This window comes from Salvelinus namaycush, unplaced genomic scaffold, assembly GCF_016432855.1.
Source record: "Salvelinus namaycush isolate Seneca unplaced genomic scaffold, SaNama_1.0 Scaffold9, whole genome shotgun sequence".
Taxonomy (NCBI): domain Eukaryota; kingdom Metazoa; phylum Chordata; class Actinopteri; order Salmoniformes; family Salmonidae; genus Salvelinus; species Salvelinus namaycush.
This window is the reverse complement of record NW_024061641.1, coordinates 697979-718852: the sequence shown is the minus strand read 5'-3', so window position 1 is coordinate 718852 and position 20874 is coordinate 697979. Positions and strand designations below refer to the sequence as shown.

Sequence of the window (20874 nt, the reverse complement as noted above, 5' to 3'; positions counted from 1 at the left end):
AATCATTGTTTTTGAAACCAGTGGACAGCCAGTGAAAAATGCGCTCTTACAACAGCTGCATAGTGAGGATCCCAGCGTATGGAATAAATGTGGGGCTTTTATTGCTCAATCTAATTCATGCTGGGGAAAAAATATATAATCCTTAGGCCTAATGGACACATGTTCAAACTTGCACACTTTTGATAGACTTACAAAGGGGCAATCTGTAGTTGCTACATCCATTTTTGGACTACATCCATTTTTGGACACACACACACACACACACACACACACACACACACACACACACACACACACACACACACACACACACACACACAGGTAGTATTAAAAAAAATACTATTTTCCACGTTGTAGAATAATAGAAGACATCAAAACTATGAAATAACACATATGGAATCATGTAGTAACCAAAAGTGTTAAACAAATCAAAATATATTTCTTCAAGATTCTTCAAAGTAGCCACCCTTACTACACGGTTATCAAAACATCACGCCAATGTAAGGCTACACCAAACACATATTTTATTTTAAGTGTTTGTACAATTTACGCTGTGAAAAATGTATGTCGAAAAAACTATTTACAGCCATTTCCGTGTTTTACCGCTAGCTTTTATGGGTATTATGACGCGTCCACTGTGACAGACTATAAATTAGTTTAATGCAAACCTTGCTACAGGTTTTGTCGTTGTTGATGTGACGTCATTACGTCCAGCTGTTTTTATCGTCACAAGATAGTTCAATGGAAATGCACTGCAGCAGACAGTTGCCGCATCTATTTTCTATATGACTTCAACAAAAAAAGTCACTGTACAAGTTCATGGAAACATAGCTTATTTTGCACGAGAACCGAGAATCCTACTCATTAAGCTCCACGTGCTTAATTAACCTATGTCACTTTTGTTTTGAGCCGATTCGCCATCGCTCACGCCAGGGAGGCAGCCTGGTTCCAAAACGTATGCAGTAATTTTTCGCCTGGCGCAAACTGCCCTCTAGAGGCAGCTCGGGCTATAGCTTAGGGCAACACGACAGAAGACTGCTGTCAGACTGAGTGATCTACAACTCACCTTGCATACTAAATAACTATTTAAAAAAAAAAATGTATTTAACTATGCAAGTCAGTTAAGAACAAATTCTTATTTACAATGACGGCCTACCCCGGCGAAACCCAGACGACACTGGGCCAATTGTGCACTGCCCTACGGGACTCCCAATCACAGCCGGATGTGATACAGCCTGGATTCAAACCAGGGACTGTAGTGACACCTCTTGCACTGAGATGCAATGCCTTAGACCACTGCGCCACTCGGGAGCCCAAATAGCTACTCATTATTATATGTTATTATTACTAAATTATACGATTTTGGTTTTAGATGTCTGTTTTTTTGTCTGTATAACTTCCAAAAAGTGGAGAGAGGAAATCAGATCATAAAATTACACTTTAGAGTACTTATTTTTTGTATTTTCATTTAACCTTTATTTTTAACTAGGCAAGTCAGCTAAGAACACATTCTTATTCTTCAATTTACTAACTGAATATAATTTATAGACTTAAAGAAACAACTCAACCAACCATAACATTTACAGCTTCAAGAGCAGAACTTAAAATTCTGAACAGTTCTTTAATTTGGAGACCGTTCAATGTTCTTGAACACAGAAATCTGAATATCCCGCCTATGGAATGCCTCAGTGGGCCGGAGACCATTTCTTCATCCCGAGGCTGCGGAACCCAGCCGTCTGATTGGCTTACACAGAAGGTGTCAAACTTCGAGAACTGGCGCGGGTTTTGTATTTTATGCACTACGGTGGCGGGAGATGAGAAGTTGGACAAGGAGACATTTGATTAGTATCTCCACTACTTTTGAACATTAATCAAAATTAGCTTAATGTTTTGAGTTTATTTCTGTCTCCAAATATCAAGTTTGCTTCGGGAGGAGAAGGACAACGCACATGGATGATTTTGGGGTCTACGTTGTTTTGGGAGAGAACGATGCGCCCCTAAAGCTCCTATGGTAAATTATCTAACGTTAGCTAGCCAACCGTGTAACGATAGTTTGATGTATCTTATTCGATACTAGATGGCTATTTATCGCTTTTTCAACTTATTTTTGTTTGTTAATCGATAACACGAATGTGTGAGTTGCATGTTTTTATAAATGCATTTAGCTAGCTATGCTATCACAAAATTCCATAATCACGCATGGTGCAGCAGTCAAAGCTAGATTCTGGTATGGTTACCCCAACACATGTCTTGTCAAAGTGTAGGAAAATGCATGATATAAAGTAGCTCAAGTGTAAATATTTTTTTGCACCAGCTAGCTAGTTACGTTAATAGGTAACGTTAAGTAGTTTTAATATTTAACTCTCCTTTTATAGCGCAAACGGGTCAGCCCAGTTTTCCGTTGCAGTACCACCGAGTTCCCAGCAGGTGGTGCTGTTTTCCAGGGGGCGATGGGGAGACCGGATCTGCGTCAACGCAGAACTCAACGACGTCGACAGAGTTCCAATCACCATAGGAAAACTGACACCTTATAACAGGTAACGTTCCTATATTTCCAGGGCCAGGACACGTTCAGAAAAACACAACATCGAGGAAATGTCATGAAGAACAAAAAATGCCTCGCTGACATGTAGCACAAGGAATCACTCTATTCTTGATATTGCTATCTGAAAACGTTCTGCAACATTTGCTTACTGAACGTGGCCCAGCGAGCTATGATGTAGACAAATACATGGAAGGATATTTTTGGGATGTCCCACAAGAAGGCACACACACACTGACTGACTTGTCCCTAGTTAAAGTTTATTTTGCATGTCTCCTAGACCAGTATTTGTCAATCCTGGTCCTAAGGAAAAAACTGAAATGTGCACCCTTTGTGTCACCAGGATCAGTATTGAGAACCACTGTCTTAGATGGTAATAATGGGATGTAAAGTGTTGTAGTGTGATTGTCACATTATCTTGTTCCTGGTTCAGGTGTTTAACATGGGAGCAGTGGGAAGAGGAGAGCTGGACTGAGGGAGTGATGTTAACTGTCAGCTTGGAAGGAGGACACCTGGTGAGTGGACAGATGGGACAGAGGGAGTTGTTGACTGTCAGCTTGGAAGGAGGACACCTGGGGCGAGTTCAACAAGGCTTCTGTTTGCGGGGAACATGTTGCCAGAGTAACAATTTCAGTTGAACGACTTGAATAAACATTCCAAAATGTTAGTGAAACATCAAACGGCTACTTTTTGTAAGGATTACTGTGGTTTTTAGCGACTGCAAACTAAAAATGACTTAGCAATTCCTACTAAATATAATGAACAAAGGTATAAACGCAACAATTTAAAAGATTTTAGAGTTACAGTTCGTAGAAGGAAATCAGTTGATTGAAATAATTTCATTAGGCCCTGATCTATGGAATTCACATGACTGGGCAGGGGTGCAGCTATGGGTGGGCCTTCAAGGGCATAGGCCCACCCACTTGGCAGTCAGGCCCACCCAATATAGAGCCAGGCCCAGCCAATCAGAACACCCTTTTCCCCACAAAGTCTTTATTTCAGGCGTATGAGGAGTATTTATGTCTGAAATAAAGACCTTGTGGGGAAAAACTTATTCCGCTTGGCTGGGCCTGGCTCTACATTGGCTGGGCCTGGCTCTACATTGGCTGGGCCTGGCTCTACATTGGGTGGGCCTATGATCCCACCGGTGGAGAAGCTGGTTATCGAGGTCCTGGGTTGGCGTGGTTACACGTGGTCTGCGGTTGTGAGGCTTGTTCGACCGACTGCCAAATTCTCTGAAACGATGTTGGAGGCAGCTTATAGTAGAGAAATTAACATTCAATTCTCTGGCAACAGCTCTAGTGGACATTCCTGCAGTCAGCATGCCAATTGCATGCTCCCTCAAATTGAGACATCTGTGGCCTTGTGTTGTGACACAACTGCACATTTTAGTGGCATTTTATTGTCCCCAGCACAAGGTGCACCTGTGAAATGATCATGCTGTTAAATAAGCTTTTTGATGTGCCACACCTGTCAGGTGGATGGATCATCTTAGAAAAGGAGAAATGCTCACTAACAAGGATGTAAACAACATTTTACAGAAATAAGATTTTTGTGCATATGGAACATTTCTGGGATTAAAAATAAATAATAATCAGCTCATGAAACATGGGACCAACACTTTACATGTTGCGTTTTATATTTTTGTTCAGTGTAGAAAGTCTACATCCCAGTTGATTTATTGGTAGCGGCAGTTTAAACAGACACTTCCGTTCGCTGCACGCTACCTTCTCCGACTGTTCGCTAACGTTAACGGTCACCGCTAACAAAATAACTAATGGACTATGTTAGCCAACGTTCACTAACTTTTCCCCTTGTTGAACGCACCTCTGGCGGAGTACTGCCTAAACTACTATGGTATCTATAGAGATGGAGAAAGTGGGATGGTTAGATACAGATAAATAATTCCTGGTTTAATATATTTTCTAGACTGGCAGGAAAACATCTCTAAAGCAGAGCAGATATACAGAACTATGCCTTACATTTGAGATGATCCAAACAACGATGGACTTGACTCTGTTTGTTCTACAGGCCAAAGGGGATATGATGGACCTTGACCTCACCCTGTCCATGAAGGAATACACCCCAGAGGTGAGCTCAACACGCCTGGCTCGTCACAGTCCTTCTAGGGCAGTGTTTCTTAAAGGGTACACATTGTAGTTGTTGCCCTGGCGCTAACACACCCGAGTCCACTAATTAAAGGTTTGATGATGAAGATGTGTAGTGCTAGAGTTTAAAAACTAAAATGGAGAGCAGTGAAACACTGCTCTAGGGAAGTTATTCTACACCAGTGAATGTTGGGGACCGGAGAGGACGCCATCTTGTAATTCAAAAGAGATAAGCCCATTGTTACTTTAGAACCTCGTTAAATGATGTCACTCAAAGGTAGAGTCAGTATTGCACGAAGTAGACTGCAATATCGGGCTCAAGTCCAAAGTATCTGCAGTACATCCTGCTTGTGGCAACGTCATTGCTGAGTCACAGTTTAACTTCTTCCATTCTGCCCTCTCTGTCCTCCCTCTCTTTCTCCTCCCCCTCTCTGTCCTCTCTTTCTCCTCCCCCTCTCTGTCTGCTTTCTCCTCCCCCTCTTTCCTCCCTCTCTCCTCTTCTATTCCAGAGCTCCATGGCCCCTTCCCCTGTTAGGGAGGGGAAGAGAAAGAGGGGACAAACTGGGGAAGAAGACGAGGAAGAGAACAGAGGGAAGGAGAACACGTGTCCCATCGAAGTGTTGTCGTCATTTTCAGAGAAGTCAACCCCCCTCAGAAAGGTCAGAGGTCAGAGCAGAGGAGGTCAGACCAGACTGTTCCTCCAGGGCGAGGGGCAGGGAGGCGCGGCTCTCGCCCCTCAGAACACTCCTCCACAGAGAGGCAAGGGTCGACCGGCCAAGACACCCACTCCACAGACTGGTGAGTTAACGTGGGTGGAAAGGATACATTATTGTGTGTAGACTACCAACCAGTGTATTGACCCTGCTGCCTCCTCATCGATGCAGCCCCATTGGTCAACCCGTCAGGTCGCTGGGGTCAGAGCCTGTGCCCCATCGACCCCCAGACAGCCATTCTGATTGGAGGGCAGGGATCCAAGATGCAGTTCTGCAAGGACCCCATGTGGAAGCTGTGCACTGGTGGGTTCACCTTAAGACATGATGTACAGTTGAAGTCAGAAGTTTATATACACATCAGCCAAAGACATTTAAACTCAGTTTTTCACAATTCCTTGACATTTAATCCTAGTACAAATTCCTTGTCTTAGGTCAGTTAGGATCACCACTTTATTTTTAGAATGTGAAATGTCAGAATAATAGTAGAGAATTATTTATTTCAGCTTTTATTTCTTTCATCACATTCCCAGTGGGTCAGAAGTTTACATACACTCAATTAGTATTTGGTAGCATTGCCTTTAAATTGTTTAACTTGGGTCAAACGTTTCGGGTAGCCTTCCACAAGCTTCCCACAATAAGTTGGGTGAATTTTGTCCCATTCCTCCTGACAGCTGGTGTAACTGAGTCAGGTTTGTAGGCCTCCTTGCTCGCACACACTTTTTCAGTTCTGCCCACAATGTTCTATAGGATTAAGGTCAGGGCTTTGTGATGGCCAGTCCAATACCTTGACTTTGTTGTCCTTAAGCCATTTTGCCACAACTTTGGAAGTATGCTTGGGGTCATTGTCCATTTGGAAGACCCATTTGTGACCAAGCTTTAACTTCCTGACTGATGTCTTGAGATGTTGCTTCAATATATCCACATAATTTTTTTCCCTCATGATGCCATCTATTTTGTGAAGTCCCTCCTGCAGCAAAGCACCCCCACAACATGATGCTGCCCACCCCCGTGCTTCACGGTTGGGATGGTGTTCTTCGGTTTGCAAGCTTCCCCCTTTTTCCTCCAAACATAACGATGGTCATTATGGCCAAACAGTTCTATTTTTGTTTCATCAGACCAGAGGACATTTCTCCAAAAAGTACAATCTTTGTTCCCATGTGCAGTTGCAAACCGTAGTCTGGCTTTTTTATGGCGGTTTTGGAGCAGTGGCTTCTTTCTTGCTGAGCGGCCTTTCAGGTTATGTCTATATAGGACTCGTTTTACTGTGGACATAGATACTTTTGTACCTGTTTTCTCCAGCATCTTCACAAGGTCCTTTGCTGTTGTTCTGGGATTGATTTGTACTTTTCGCACCAAAGTACATTCATCTCTAGGAGACAGAACGCGTCTCCTTCCTGAGCGGTAATGACGGCTGCGTGGTCCCATGGTGTTTATACTTGCGTACTATTGTATGTACAGATGAACTTCAGGCGTTTGGAAATTGCTCCCAGGGATGAAGCAGACTTGTGGAGGTCTACAAATTTTTTTTTGAGGTCTTGGCTGATTTCTTTTGCTTATCCCATGATGTCAAGCAAAGAGGCACTGAGTTTGACGGTAGGCCTTGAAATACATCCACAGGTAAACTTCTGACCCACTGGAATTGTGATACAGTGAATTATAAGTTAAATAATCTGTCTGTTAACAATTGTTGGAAAAATGACTTGTGTCATGCACAAAGTATATGTCCTAACCGACTTGCCAAAACTACAGTTTTGTAACAAAAAATGTGTGGAGTGGTTGAAAAACGAGTTTTAATGACTCCAACATAAGTGTATGTAAACTTCTAACTTCAACTGTAAATCTTCACCTTGATACCAATAACAGAGCCGTAATAGATGGTGTGTATAGCCCCCTGTCTATACCGATAACAGAGCCCTAATAGATGGTGTATATAGCCCCCTGTCTATACCAATAACAGAGCCCTAATAGATGGTGTATATAGCCCCCTGTCTATACCAATAACAGAGCCCTAATAGATGGTGTATATAGCCCCCTGTCTATACCAATAACAGAGCTGTAATAGATGGTGTGTATAGCCCCCTGTCTATACCAATAACAGCCCTAATAGATGGTGTATATAGCCCCCTGTCTATACCAATAACAGAGCCCTAATAGATGGTGTATATAGCCCCCTGTCTATACCAATAACAGAGCCCTAATAGATGGTGTATATAGCCCCCTGTCTATACCAATAACAGAGCCCTAATAGATGGTGTATATAGCCCCCTGTCTATACCAATAACAGAGCCCTAATAGATGGTGTATATAGCCCCCTGTCTATACCAATAACAGAGCCCTAATAGATGGTGTATATAGCCCCCTGTCTATACCGATAACAGAGCCCTAATAGATGGTGTATATAGCCCCCTGTCTATACCGATAACAGAGCCCTAATAGATGGTGTGTATAGCCCCCTGTCTATACCGATAACAGAGCCCTAATAGATGGTGTGTATAGCCCCCTGTCGATACCGATAACAGAGCCCTAATAGATGGTGTGTATAGCCCCCTGTCGATACCGATAACAGAGCCCTAATAGATGGTGTGTATAGCCCCCTGTCTATACCGATAACAGAGCCCTAATAGATGGTGTGTATAGCCCCCTGTCGATACCGATAACAGAGCCCTAATAGATGGTGTATATAGCCCCCTGTCGATACCGATAACAGAGCCCTAATAGATGGTGTATATAGCCCCCTGTCGATACCGATAACAGAGCCCTAATAGATGGTGTATATAGCCCCCTGTCGATACCGATAACAGAGCCCTAATAGATGGTGTATATAGCCCCCTGTCTATACCGATAACAGAGCCCTAATAGATGGTGTATATAGCCCCCTGTCTATACCGATAACAGAGCCCTAATAGATGGTGTATATAGCCCCCTGTCTATACCGATAACAGAGCCCTAATAGATGGTGTATATAGCCCCCTGTCTATACCGATAACAGAGCCCTAATAGATGGTGTGTATAGCCCCCTGTCTATACCGATAACAGAGCCCTAATAGATGGTGTGTATAGCCCCCTGTCTATACCGATAACAGAGCCCTAATAGATGGTGTGTATAGCCCCCTGTCTATACCGATAACAGAGCCCTAATAGATGGTGTGTATAGCCCCCTGTCTATACCGATAACAGAGCCCTAATAGATGGTGTGTATAGCCCCCTGTCTATACCGATAACAGAGCCCTAATAGATGGTGTGTATAGCCCCCTGTCTATACCGATAACAGAGCCCTAATAGATGGTGTGTATAGCCCCCTGTCTATACCAATAACAGCCCTAATAGATGGTGTATATAGCCCCCTGTCTATACCAATAACAGAGCCCTAATAGATGGTGTATATAGCCCCCTGTCTATACCAATAACAGAGCCCTAATAGATGGTGTATATAGCCCCCTGTCTATACCAATAACAGAGCCCTAATAGATGGTGTATATAGCCCCCTGTCTATACCAATAACAGAGCCCTAATAGATGGTGTATATAGCCCCCTGTCTATACCAATAACAGAGCCCTAATAGATGGTGTATATAGCCCCCTGTCTATACCGATAACAGAGCCCTAATAGATGGTGTATATAGCCCCCTGTCTATACCGATAACAGAGCCCTAATAGATGGTGTGTATAGCCCCCTGTCTATACCGATAACAGAGCCCTAATAGATGGTGTGTATAGCCCCCTGTCGATACCGATAACAGAGCCCTAATAGATGGTGTGTATAGCCCCCTGTCGATACCGATAACAGAGCCCTAATAGATGGTGTGTATAGCCCCCTGTCGATACCGATAACAGAGCCCTAATAGATGGTGTGTATAGCCCCCTGTCTATACCGATAACAGAGCCCTAATAGATGGTGTATATAGCCCCCTGTCGATACCGATAACAGAGCCCTAATAGATGGTGTATATAGCCCCCTGTCTATACCGATAACAGAGCCCTAATAGATGGTGTATATAGCCCCCTGTCTATACCGATAACAGAGCCCTAATAGATGGTGTATATAGCCCCCTGTCTATACCGATAACAGAGCCCTAATAGATGGTGTATATAGCCCCCTGTCTATACCGATAACAGAGCCCTAATAGATGGTGTGTATAGCCCCCTGTCTATACCGATAACAGAGCCCTAATAGATGGTGTGTATAGCCCCCTGTCGATACCGATAACAGAGCCCTAATAGATGGTGTGTATAGCCCCCTGTCGATACCGATAACAGAGCCCTAATAGATGGTGTGTATAGCCCCCTGTCGATACCGATAACAGAGCCCTAATAGATGGTGTGTATAGCCCCCTGTCGATACCGATAACAGAGCCCTAATAGATGGTGTGTATAGCCCCCTGTCGATACCGATAACAGAGCCCTAATAGATGGTGTGTATAGCCCCCTGTCGATACCGATAACAGAGCCCTAATAGATGGTGTGTATAGCCCCCTGTCGATACCGATAACAGAGCCCTAATAGATGGTGTGTATAGCCCCCTGTCGATACCGATAACAGAGCCCTAATAGATGGTGTGTATAGCCCCCTGTCGATACCGATAACAGAGCCCTAATAGATGGTGTGTATAGCCCCCTGTCGATACCGATAACAGAGCCCTAATAGATGGTGTGTATAGCCCCCTGTCGATACCGATAACAGAGCCCTAATAGATGGTGTGTATAGCCCCCTGTCGATACCGATAACAGAGCCCTAATAGATGGTGTGTATAGCCCCCTGTCGATACCGATAACAGAGCCCTAATAGATGGTGTGTATAGCCCCCTGTCGATACCGATAACAGAGCCCTAATAGATGGTGTGTATAGCCCCCTGTCGATACCGATAACAGAGCCCTAATAGATGGTGTGTATAGCCCCCTGTCGATACCGATAACAGAGCCCTAATAGATGGTGTGTATAGCCCCCTGTCGATACCGATAACAGAGCCCTAATAGATGGTGTGTATAGCCCCCTGTCGATACCGATAACAGAGCCCTAATAGATGGTGTGTATAGCCCCCTGTCGATACCGATAACAGAGCCCTAATAGATGGTGTGTATAGCCCCCTGTCGATACCGATAACAGAGCCCTAATAGATGGTGTGTATAGCCCCCTGTCGATACCGATAACAGAGCCCTAATAGATGGTGTGTATAGCCCCCTGTCGATACCGATAACAGAGCCCTAATAGATGGTGTGTATAGCCCCCTGTCGATACCGATAACAGAGCCCTAATAGATGGTGTGTATAGCCCCCTGTCGATACCGATAACAGAGCCCTAATAGATGGTGTGTATAGCCCCCTGTCGATACCGATAACAGAGCCCTAATAGATGGTGTGTATAGCCCCCTGTCGATACCGATAACAGAGCCCTAATAGATGGTGTGTATAGCCCCCTGTCGATACCGATAACAGAGCCCTAATAGATGGTGTGTATAGCCCCCTGTCGATACCGATAACAGAGCCCTAATAGATGGTGTGTATAGCCCCCTGTCGATACCGATAACAGAGCCCTAATAGATGGTGTGTATAGCCCCCTGTCGATACCGATAACAGAGCCCTAATAGATGGTGTGTATAGCCCCCTGTCGATACCGATAACAGAGCCCTAATAGATGGTGTGTATAGCCCCCTGTCGATACCGATAACAGAGCCCTAATAGATGGTGTGTATAGCCCCCTGTCGATACCGATAACAGAGCCCTAATAGATGGTGTGTATAGCCCCCTGTCGATACCGATAACAGAGCCCTAATAGATGGTGTGTATAGCCCCCTGTCGATACCGATAACAGAGCCCTAATAGATGGTGTGTATAGCCCCCTGTCGATACCGATAACAGAGCCCTAATAGATGGTGTGTATAGCCCCCTGTCGATACCGATAACAGAGCCCTAATAGATGGTGTGTATAGCCCCCTGTCGATACCGATAACAGAGCCCTAATAGATGGTGTGTATAGCCCCCTGTCGATACCGATAACAGAGCCCTAATAGATGGTGTGTATAGCCCCCTGTCGATACCGATAACAGAGCCCTAATAGATGGTGTGTATAGCCCCCTGTCGATACCGATAACAGAGCCCTAATAGATGGTGTGTATAGCCCCCTGTCGATACCGATAACAGAGCCCTAATAGATGGTGTGTATAGCCCCCTGTCGATACCGATAACAGAGCCCTAATAGATGGTGTGTATAGCCCCCTGTCGATACCGATAACAGAGCCCTAATAGATGGTGTGTATAGCCCCCTGTCGATACCGATAACAGAGCCCTAATAGATGGTGTGTATAGCCCCCTGTCGATACCGATAACAGAGCCCTAATAGATGGTGTGTATAGCCCCCTGTCGATACCGATAACAGAGCCCTAATAGATGGTGTGTATAGCCCCCTGTCGATACCGATAACAGAGCCCTAATAGATGGTGTGTATAGCCCCCTGTCGATACCGATAACAGAGCCCTAATAGATGGTGTGTATAGCCCCCTGTCGATACCGATAACAGAGCCCTAATAGATGGTGTGTATAGCCCCCTGTCGATACCGATAACAGAGCCCTAATAGATGGTGTGTATAGCCCCCTGTCGATACCGATAACAGAGCCCTAATAGATGGTGTGTATAGCCCCCTGTCGATACCGATAACAGAGCCCTAATAGATGGTGTGTATAGCCCCCTGTCGATACCGATAACAGAGCCCTAATAGATGGTGTGTATAGCCCCCTGTCGATACCGATAACAGAGCCCTAATAGATGGTGTGTATAGCCCCCTGTCGATACCGATAACAGAGCCCTAATAGATGGTGTGTATAGCCCCCTGTCGATACCGATAACAGAGCCCTAATAGATGGTGTGTATAGCCCCCTGTCGATACCGATAACAGAGCCCTAATAGATGGTGTGTATAGCCCCCTGTCGATACCGATAACAGAGCCCTAATAGATGGTGTGTATAGCCCCCTGTCGATACCGATAACAGAGCCCTAATAGATGGTGTGTATAGCCCCCTGTCGATACCGATAACAGAGCCCTAATAGATGGTGTGTATAGCCCCCTGTCGATACCGATAACAGAGCCCTAATAGATGGTGTGTATAGCCCCCTGTCGATACCGATAACAGAGCCCTAATAGATGGTGTGTATAGCCCCCTGTCGATACCGATAACAGAGCCCTAATAGATGGTGTGTATAGCCCCCTGTCGATACCGATAACAGAGCCCTAATAGATGGTGTGTATAGCCCCCTGTCGATACCGATAACAGAGCCCTAATAGATGGTGTGTATAGCCCCCTGTCGATACCGATAACAGAGCCCTAATAGATGGTGTGTATAGCCCCCTGTCGATACCGATAACAGAGCCCTAATAGATGGTGTGTATAGCCCCCTGTCGATACCGATAACAGAGCCCTAATAGATGGTGTGTATAGCCCCCTGTCGATACCGATAACAGAGCCCTAATAGATGGTGTGTATAGCCCCCTGTCGATACCGATAACAGAGCCCTAATAGATGGTGTGTATAGCCCCCTGTCGATACCGATAACAGAGCCCTAATAGATGGTGTGTATAGCCCCCTGTCGATACCGATAACAGAGCCCTAATAGATGGTGTGTATAGCCCCCTGTCGATACCGATAACAGAGCCCTAATAGATGGTGTGTATAGCCCCCTGTCGATACCGATAACAGAGCCCTAATAGATGGTGTGTATAGCCCCCTGTCGATACCGATAACAGAGCCCTAATAGATGGTGTGTATAGCCCCCTGTCGATACCGATAACAGAGCCCTAATAGATGGTGTGTATAGCCCCCTGTCGATACCGATAACAGAGCCCTAATAGATGGTGTGTATAGCCCCCTGTCGATACCGATAACAGAGCCCTAATAGATGGTGTGTATAGCCCCCTGTCGATACCGATAACAGAGCCCTAATAGATGGTGTGTATAGCCCCCTGTCGATACCGATAACAGAGCCCTAATAGATGGTGTGTATAGCCCCCTGTCGATACCGATAACAGAGCCCTAATAGATGGTGTGTATAGCCCCCTGTCGATACCGATAACAGAGCCCTAATAGATGGTGTGTATAGCCCCCTGTCGATACCGATAACAGAGCCCTAATAGATGGTGTGTATAGCCCCCTGTCGATACCGATAACAGAGCCCTAATAGATGGTGTGTATAGCCCCCTGTCGATACCGATAACAGAGCCCTAATAGATGGTGTGTATAGCCCCCTGTCGATACCGATAACAGAGCCCTAATAGATGGTGTGTATAGCCCCCTGTCGATACCGATAACAGAGCCCTAATAGATGGTGTGTATAGCCCCCTGTCGATACCGATAACAGAGCCCTAATAGATGGTGTGTATAGCCCCCTGTCGATACCGATAACAGAGCCCTAATAGATGGTGTGTATAGCCCCCTGTCGATACCGATAACAGAGCCCTAATAGATGGTGTGTATAGCCCCCTGTCGATACCGATAACAGAGCCCTAATAGATGGTGTGTATAGCCCCCTGTCGATACCGATAACAGAGCCCTAATAGATGGTGTGTATAGCCCCCTGTCGATACCGATAACAGAGCCCTAATAGATGGTGTGTATAGCCCCCTGTCGATACCGATAACAGAGCCCTAATAGATGGTGTGTATAGCCCCCTGTCGATACCGATAACAGAGCCCTAATAGATGGTGTGTATAGCCCCCTGTCGATACCGATAACAGAGCCCTAATAGATGGTGTGTATAGCCCCCTGTCGATACCGATAACAGAGCCCTAATAGATGGTGTGTATAGCCCCTGTCGATACCGATAACAGAGCCCTAATAGATGGTGTGTATAGCCCCCTGTCGATACCGATAACAGAGCCCTAATAGATGGTGTGTATAGCCCCCTGTCGATACCGATAACAGAGCCCTAATAGATGGTGTGTATAGCCCCCTGTCGATACCGATAACAGAGCCCTAATAGATGGTGTGTATAGCCCCCTGTCGATACCGATAACAGAGCCCTAATAGATGGTGTGTATAGCCCCCTGTCGATACCGATAACAGAGCCCTAATAGATGGTGTGTATAGCCCCCTGTCGATACCGATAACAGAGCCCTAATAGATGGTGTGTATAGCCCCCTGTCGATACCGATAACAGAGCCCTAATAGATGGTGTGTATAGCCCCCTGTCGATACCGATAACAGAGCCCTAATAGATGGTGTGTATAGCCCCCTGTCGATACCGATAACAGAGCCCTAATAGATGGTGTGTATAGCCCCCTGTCGATACCGATAACAGAGCCCTAATAGATGGTGTGTATAGCCCCCTGTCGATACCGATAACAGAGCCCTAATAGATGGTGTGTATAGCCCCCTGTCGATACCGATAACAGAGCCCTAATAGATGGTGTGTATAGCCCCCTGTCGATACCGATAACAGAGCCCTAATAGATGGTGTGTATAGCCCCCTGTCGATACCGATAACAGAGCCCTAGTAGATGGTGTGTATAGCCCCCTGTCTATACCGATAACAGAGCCCTAATAGATGGTGTGTATAGCCCCCTGTCTATACCGATAACAGAGCCCTAATAGATGGTGTATATAGCCCCCTGTCTATACCGATAACAGAGCCCTAATAGATGGTGTGTGTATAGCCCCCTGTCTATACCGATAACAGAGCCCTAATAGATGGTGTGTATAGCCCCCTGTCTATACCGATAACAGAGCCGTAATAGATGGTGTGTATAGCCCCCTGTCTATACCAATAACAGAGCCCTAATAGATGGTGTGTATAGCCCCCTGTCTATACCAATAACAGAGCCGTAGTAGATGGTGCAGGGCCTTCAGAAAGGGTTCACAGCCCTTTACTATTTCCTCATTTTGTTTTTACAGCCTGCATTTAAATATGATTCCTTTTAGGTTTTGTGTCACTGATCTACAGTGGAATTTAGTGAAAAATTATGAAAAGCTGAAATGTCTTGTCAATAAGGATTCAACCTGTTATGCCTAAATAAGGTAGAGTACAAATGTGCTTCTCAAGTTGCATGGACTCACTCGATGTGCAATAATAGTGTTTAACATGATTGATTTTAATGACTACCTCATCTCTGTACCCCACACACAGAATTATTTCTAAGGTTCCTCAGTCGAGCAGGGAATTTCAAACACAGATTCAACCACAAAGACCAGGGAGGTTTTCCCAATGCCTCGCAAAGAAGAGCACCTATTGGTTGATGGGTAAAAAATAAAAAGCAGACATTGAATATTCCTTTGAGCATGGTGCAGTTTTTCATTACACTTTGGATGGTGTATCAATACACCCAGTCACTACAAAGATACAGGCGTCCTTCATAACTCAGTGGCCAGAGAGGACGCAAACCACTCAGGGATTTCACCATGAGGCCCATGGTGACTGTTAAACAGTTAGAGTTTAATGGCTGTGATAGGACTGAGGATGGATCAACAACATTGTAGTTACAATGTTACTACATTGTAGTCACAATACTAACCTAAATGACAGAGTGAACAGAAGGAAGCCTGTACAAAAGCCTTTATTCCTAAACATGCATCTTGTTTGCTATAAGGCACTAAAGTAATACTGCAAAAAATGTGGCAAAGAAATGTACTTATTGTCCAGAATACAAAGCATTATCTTCGGGGCAAATCCAACACAATACATCACTGAGTACCACTCTTCATATTTTCAAGCTTGGTGGTGGCTGCATCATGTTATGGGAATGCTTGTGATCGGCAAGGACTAGGGACTTTTTTTTTAGGATAAGAAGAAACTGTTTAGCACAAGCAAAATCCTAGAGGAAGACCTGGTTCTGTTTGCTTTCCAACAGACGCTGGGAGACCAATTCACTTTTCAGCAGGACAGTAACCTAAAACACAAGGCCAAATATACACTGGAGATGCTCACCAAGACGACATTGAATGTTCCTGAGTGGCCTAGTTACAGTTTTGAATTACATCGGCTTAATTCTATAGCAAGACTTAAAAATAGCTGTAAAATAATGATCAACAATCCACTTGACAGCATTTTACGTTTAAAAATAAATAATTAACAAATATTGAGCAAAGCTCTCCCTAAAGAGTCACAGGTGTAATCGCTGTCAAAGATGATTCTAACGTGTTTTGACTTGGGTGGTTGAATACTTAGCTATTTGTGTTTTTATTAATCACTATTTTTTTTAGATGTTTTGAATTTCTTTCACTGACAGAGTATTTTGCTTAGATTGTTGACAAAAGAATTACAATTAAATTCATTTTAATCCCACTTCGTAACACAACAAAATGTCAAGGGGTGTGATTACTTTCTGAAGGTACTTTAGCTAGCTGTGTTTTTCATGTACTTTGGATCTTCGTTTTTAATTGGTTCACATGACACCCTCACTTCCTTGCTTGTCGACCCTTCAGAGGACATGTCATGGGTTCCCGCGGAGACGCTGGCAGAAGGCCCCACCCCCGAGGCCCGGATTGGCCATACTGCGACCTACGACCCTGATTCCAAAAGAATCTTTGTGTTCGGGGGTTCTAAGAACAAAAAGTGGTTCAATGATGTTCACATCCTGGATACACAGAGCTGGAAGTGGAGCACAGTGGAGGTGAGACTGGACACACACACATACACCTAATAATCCGGGACTGGATCGGTGTAAGCTTCCATCTGTGCAAATGTGAGAACATGAATGATCTTTCTACCCTCCTCTCCTTCTCCACCCCCCTTCTCCCTCTCCTCTCCAGGCCCAGGGAAAAGTACCTCCATTAGCCTATCACAGCTGCAGCATGTTTCGGGGTGAGCTATTTGTCCTGGGAGGGGTGTTCCCTCGCCCTCACCCCGAACCCGACGGCTGCAGTGACTCCCTCTACATCTTCGACCCACATCTCTCCATTTGGTACCAGCCCATCGTCACAGGCGACAGGCCCGCCCCCCGCTCAGGGTGAGATGGACCGATCCAAACCGAAAAGCTTCAGACCATAAGTTAGAAAGAGCGGTCCTCTTTCTAACTCTTGATTCACATCCACATGAGTAGCCTGGGCCCAGATCTGTTTGGCCTCTTGTCAAAATCCATTGCCTATTGTCAAACCAAACATGACAATAGGAAGTAGGTATGATGGCACAAACAGACTGGCAGCTAATACCTGGTTTGATTTTTATCAAGTTAAAGCACAGATTAGTTGTACAAATAACTTTAACTTCTATAGTACATATCAGAGGATTACCAGATCAGTCTTTTGGGGGGGGGGTTTGTCTGATTTATCTTCTTCGATTCCCTCATTTTCTCTCTCTCTCTCTCTCTCTCTCTCTCTCTCTCTCTCTCTCTCTCTCTCTCTCTCTCTCTCTCTCTCTCTCTCTCTCTCTCTCTCTCTCTCTCTCTCTGTCTCTCTCTGTCTCTCTCTCTGTCTCCAGTCACTCTGCCTGCGTTATCCAGGGGAAGATCTATGTGTTCGGAGGCTGGGACACTCCACTGTGCTTCAACGACATGTACATGCTTGACCTGGGTAAGAGACACAGGCTTGTTTGTCCAGTAGGTCTATGTGTGGTGAGACTTCCTCCCTAACTGCCATTCAGTTTACTCTTCATGGCTCTCCAGCTTGTCTGAGGGTCTGCAATACAATTGGCCGGTTAGTTATTAGAGGGACGGCATTGGAGGACCTAACATTTTTAAATGATTGTCTTTGTTTATTTAATATTAGTTACTGTTTATTTAATATTAGTTACTGTTTATTTAATATTAGTCACTGTATCTTTATTGATTTATGGATCCCAACACTCCCTGGAAAACTGGCAAGTGTTGCTGAGTGGACTATCCTGACTAAATAAATTGATTGTTTTCAGGACTGATGGAGTTTTCGTCTGTTCAGACCAATGGATCACCCCCTTCTCCTCGCAGGTAGGACTAAAGGCTATACACAAGAATGCAGGTTACAGAAACAAACAGTTTAAAGACTCAATGAGTCTCTCATAATTCAGACAGCCATCTTTTATCCATCCTTTAAGGTAAGTTGAACCTTTTTAACCCAGGAAGTGCCATTGAATCGCTCCCTTTTTAATATAAGGGAGAACCTGTAATCAATACAATGCTTTGTCTGTCTTCATAAATGTTTGTGCTTTTGGATACTGCTGCTCCTCACTATGAAAACTGTAACAGAACAGGACACGTTACATGGATGTGTGTGTTACAGCTGGCATGGTTGTGTGCTACTCTCTGACTCTACGTTTGTGGTCCACGGGGGATACAACGGGAACCAGGCCCTCAATGACACCTTCACCTTCAACACAGGTCAGACACACACACACACACACCCTGCTTCTCGCCACACACACTCCTCCAGAACCAGGCACTCAACACTGTGTGTGTGTGTGTGTGTGTGTTGCAGACACCAACACCTGGACTGAGCTGGTTCACCCACAGCTCTCCGTGCCCAGAGCTGGACATTCCATCATCACCATGGCGCTAGCCAATCAAAACCTTTCATTCAAGGATGATGGCAACGAACGGAACTCCGACCGCACCCCCAAAACCCTGCTGGTATTTGGAGGGGGCGACAACGAGGGGACCTTCTATTCCGACCTGACGACCCTGACTGTCGCTGAACTGCTGGACCAGAACTAATGCTGTGTTCAATAACCAAGTGGGAATTTACCGCGTACACCTGGGGAGAAATCCACTTGAATGCCTCTCCTAATGGTCATTACTGGTGGGACACATGTATGTTATCTCTGAGCTCCGACTTATCCCACATTCTGACCTCCCTTAAGTAAGGAAATGACCCCAATAACCGCATTTTCGGCAGCTAAATGCAATAACAAACCATTATTTATAAAAAGCTACCTATTCATGTTGTTTTTTTTATACTATAATTTGTTTGTGAGCATGATAACATTACTTCTAGTTTTATGGTTGACGCAGCTCGTTTTCCATTAGCCAATCTGCGTTAATCAACAAGTTAAAAGCACGTGAATAAATCCACCTGGTATTTACTTCCCACTTGGTTATGAACACAACATAAACCACATGAGTGGAATCCTAAATGGCACCCGATTCCCTATATAGTGCACTACTTTGGACCAGGGCTCTGGCCACATACACAGCCCCTATGGGTGTATTAGAGGAATCTCACAGATCTGCTGTAAAGTCTGATGTTTTCACGTCATTCGAAACAGGAAGTGCTAGTCGTTTTGTTTTCAACTGTCTCTCAGGGTGCTGAGAGAATGGTCAGACTGATGTTATTGATACATTAAAACATGTATACATTCCAGGAAATATATATTTCTGTGGTGCACTGCTTTTGACCAGAGCCCTATGTAGGGAATGGGTTGCCGTTTCGGAACTCAAGCTGTCTGGGTCGTGTTCATCAGTGCACACTGTAGCAAAACTGCAACAGAAAATGATGAGGGTTCCTTATTGGACAAATGAAGGTAGTTGTTCTATTTGGGACAGTTTTGGTTCCCAATGAATACAACCCTGGGGTTTATAAAGTGAGGATTTATGGTTTGACGGAACCCTTTTGCACATCAAGTACAGTGTTTTTTTTAATTATTATTATTTTGGTCAGCCTAGAGATGTAATGTGTGTGTGTGTGTGTACAAGTAGTTTAATTTTTTTTTTTTTTTTACTTTAGATAGTCATTAACCATAATGGAAATAAACTAAAGCATAATTTGAAGCTGGGTTGCCAGTCTGTTTCTGCTCAGTTGCCAATTAAATTCCATAACTCAATCGGACTGGAAACCAGGCAACCAGACATGTTGTAGACTAAAAAAAAATGTAAAGAATTTGTTTTTTTCCTTCGTTCCAATTATTTTATATATATATATATATATTTTTTTTAAAGCTTCTGTGTCTCAGGTACACAGTTCTAATTAGAGCCCGACCGATTTTTATCAGCCGATATTGGCCTTTTTAACGCTATATCGATTTGGGCTGATAAACTATATTCAATAAATAGGATATGGGGGGGGCCCTGGTCTAACAATATTTTTTAGTCGGAGACAGCCATACAAAACAAGTATAGTGTAGAGATTGAATCATTGTACCATCTAAACAGCTGTGAAATATATTTTCCATAATCAAACATGTATTTTCAGCTGTTTGAAGCTGTTTGTACAAAACCTAAAAGAAAAATACCAAAAAAACAAAACTTAAGAACGGGAAGCACAGAAATAGCGCACATAGAACAGATCTACCACTTCTTAGACTTGCTTTCAATGAGAATGACAGATCTATAAGTCATATTTCTATGTGAATTTGGTCAGGTCATTACTGTTGAAGAGCATAAAACCAAAAGGGCGATTCCATGGTAACAGCTGACCGATTAGATTACATAAAACATTTTTTTTAAATAAATGAGGATTCAAAAAAACAATGATTCATTCCAAAGTTTAACAAACCATACAACCCTATGCATAGGGACTACTTTTAACAATTTCCACTGAAAACTGTAAAATAAAAAATAAAAACATTTAATTGAAGAACAGTGCCGATGCAAAGTTTGGTAGCAGAATGAAGGTTTGTGATGT

At 44.2% G+C, this 20874-nt stretch overlaps 2 protein-coding genes across 3 annotated transcripts in view; one reads left to right on the top strand and one right to left on the bottom strand.

Moving 5' to 3' along the window:
* LOC120043328 (zinc finger protein 2-like) overlaps positions 1-20874 on the bottom strand; it is a 401596-nt gene that overhangs the window by 129662 nt on the left and 251060 nt on the right. The gene's annotated exons all lie outside the window — the stretch shown is intronic.
* Positions 1813-20310, top strand: LOC120043333 (kelch repeat-containing protein). The gene is made up of 12 exons (XM_038987958.1): positions 1813-2011; positions 2376-2537; positions 2976-3057; positions 4574-4633; positions 5160-5448; positions 5535-5666; positions 16768-16955; positions 17095-17291; positions 17762-17853; positions 18191-18245; positions 18538-18635; positions 18733-20310. Exons 1-12 carry the CDS (start codon positions 1950-1952, stop codon positions 18966-18968), a joined length of 1653 nt encoding a protein of 550 aa, XP_038843886.1. The 5' UTR covers positions 1813-1949; the 3' UTR covers positions 18969-20310.

Excerpts from the sequence above, each read along its gene's own strand:
- LOC120043333 (XM_038987958.1), top strand. The coding sequence starts at position 1,950 with ATGGATGATTTTGGGGTCTACGTTGTTTTGGGAGAGAACGATGCGCCC. Across the intron at positions 2,538-2,975 it reads AAACTGACACCTTATAACAG|GTGTTTAACATGGGAGCAGT; the intron begins GTAACGTTCCTA and ends TTCCTGGTTCAG. Across the intron at positions 18,246-18,537 it reads TCACCCCCTTCTCCTCGCAG|CTGGCATGGTTGTGTGCTAC; the intron begins GTAGGACTAAAG and ends TGTGTGTTACAG.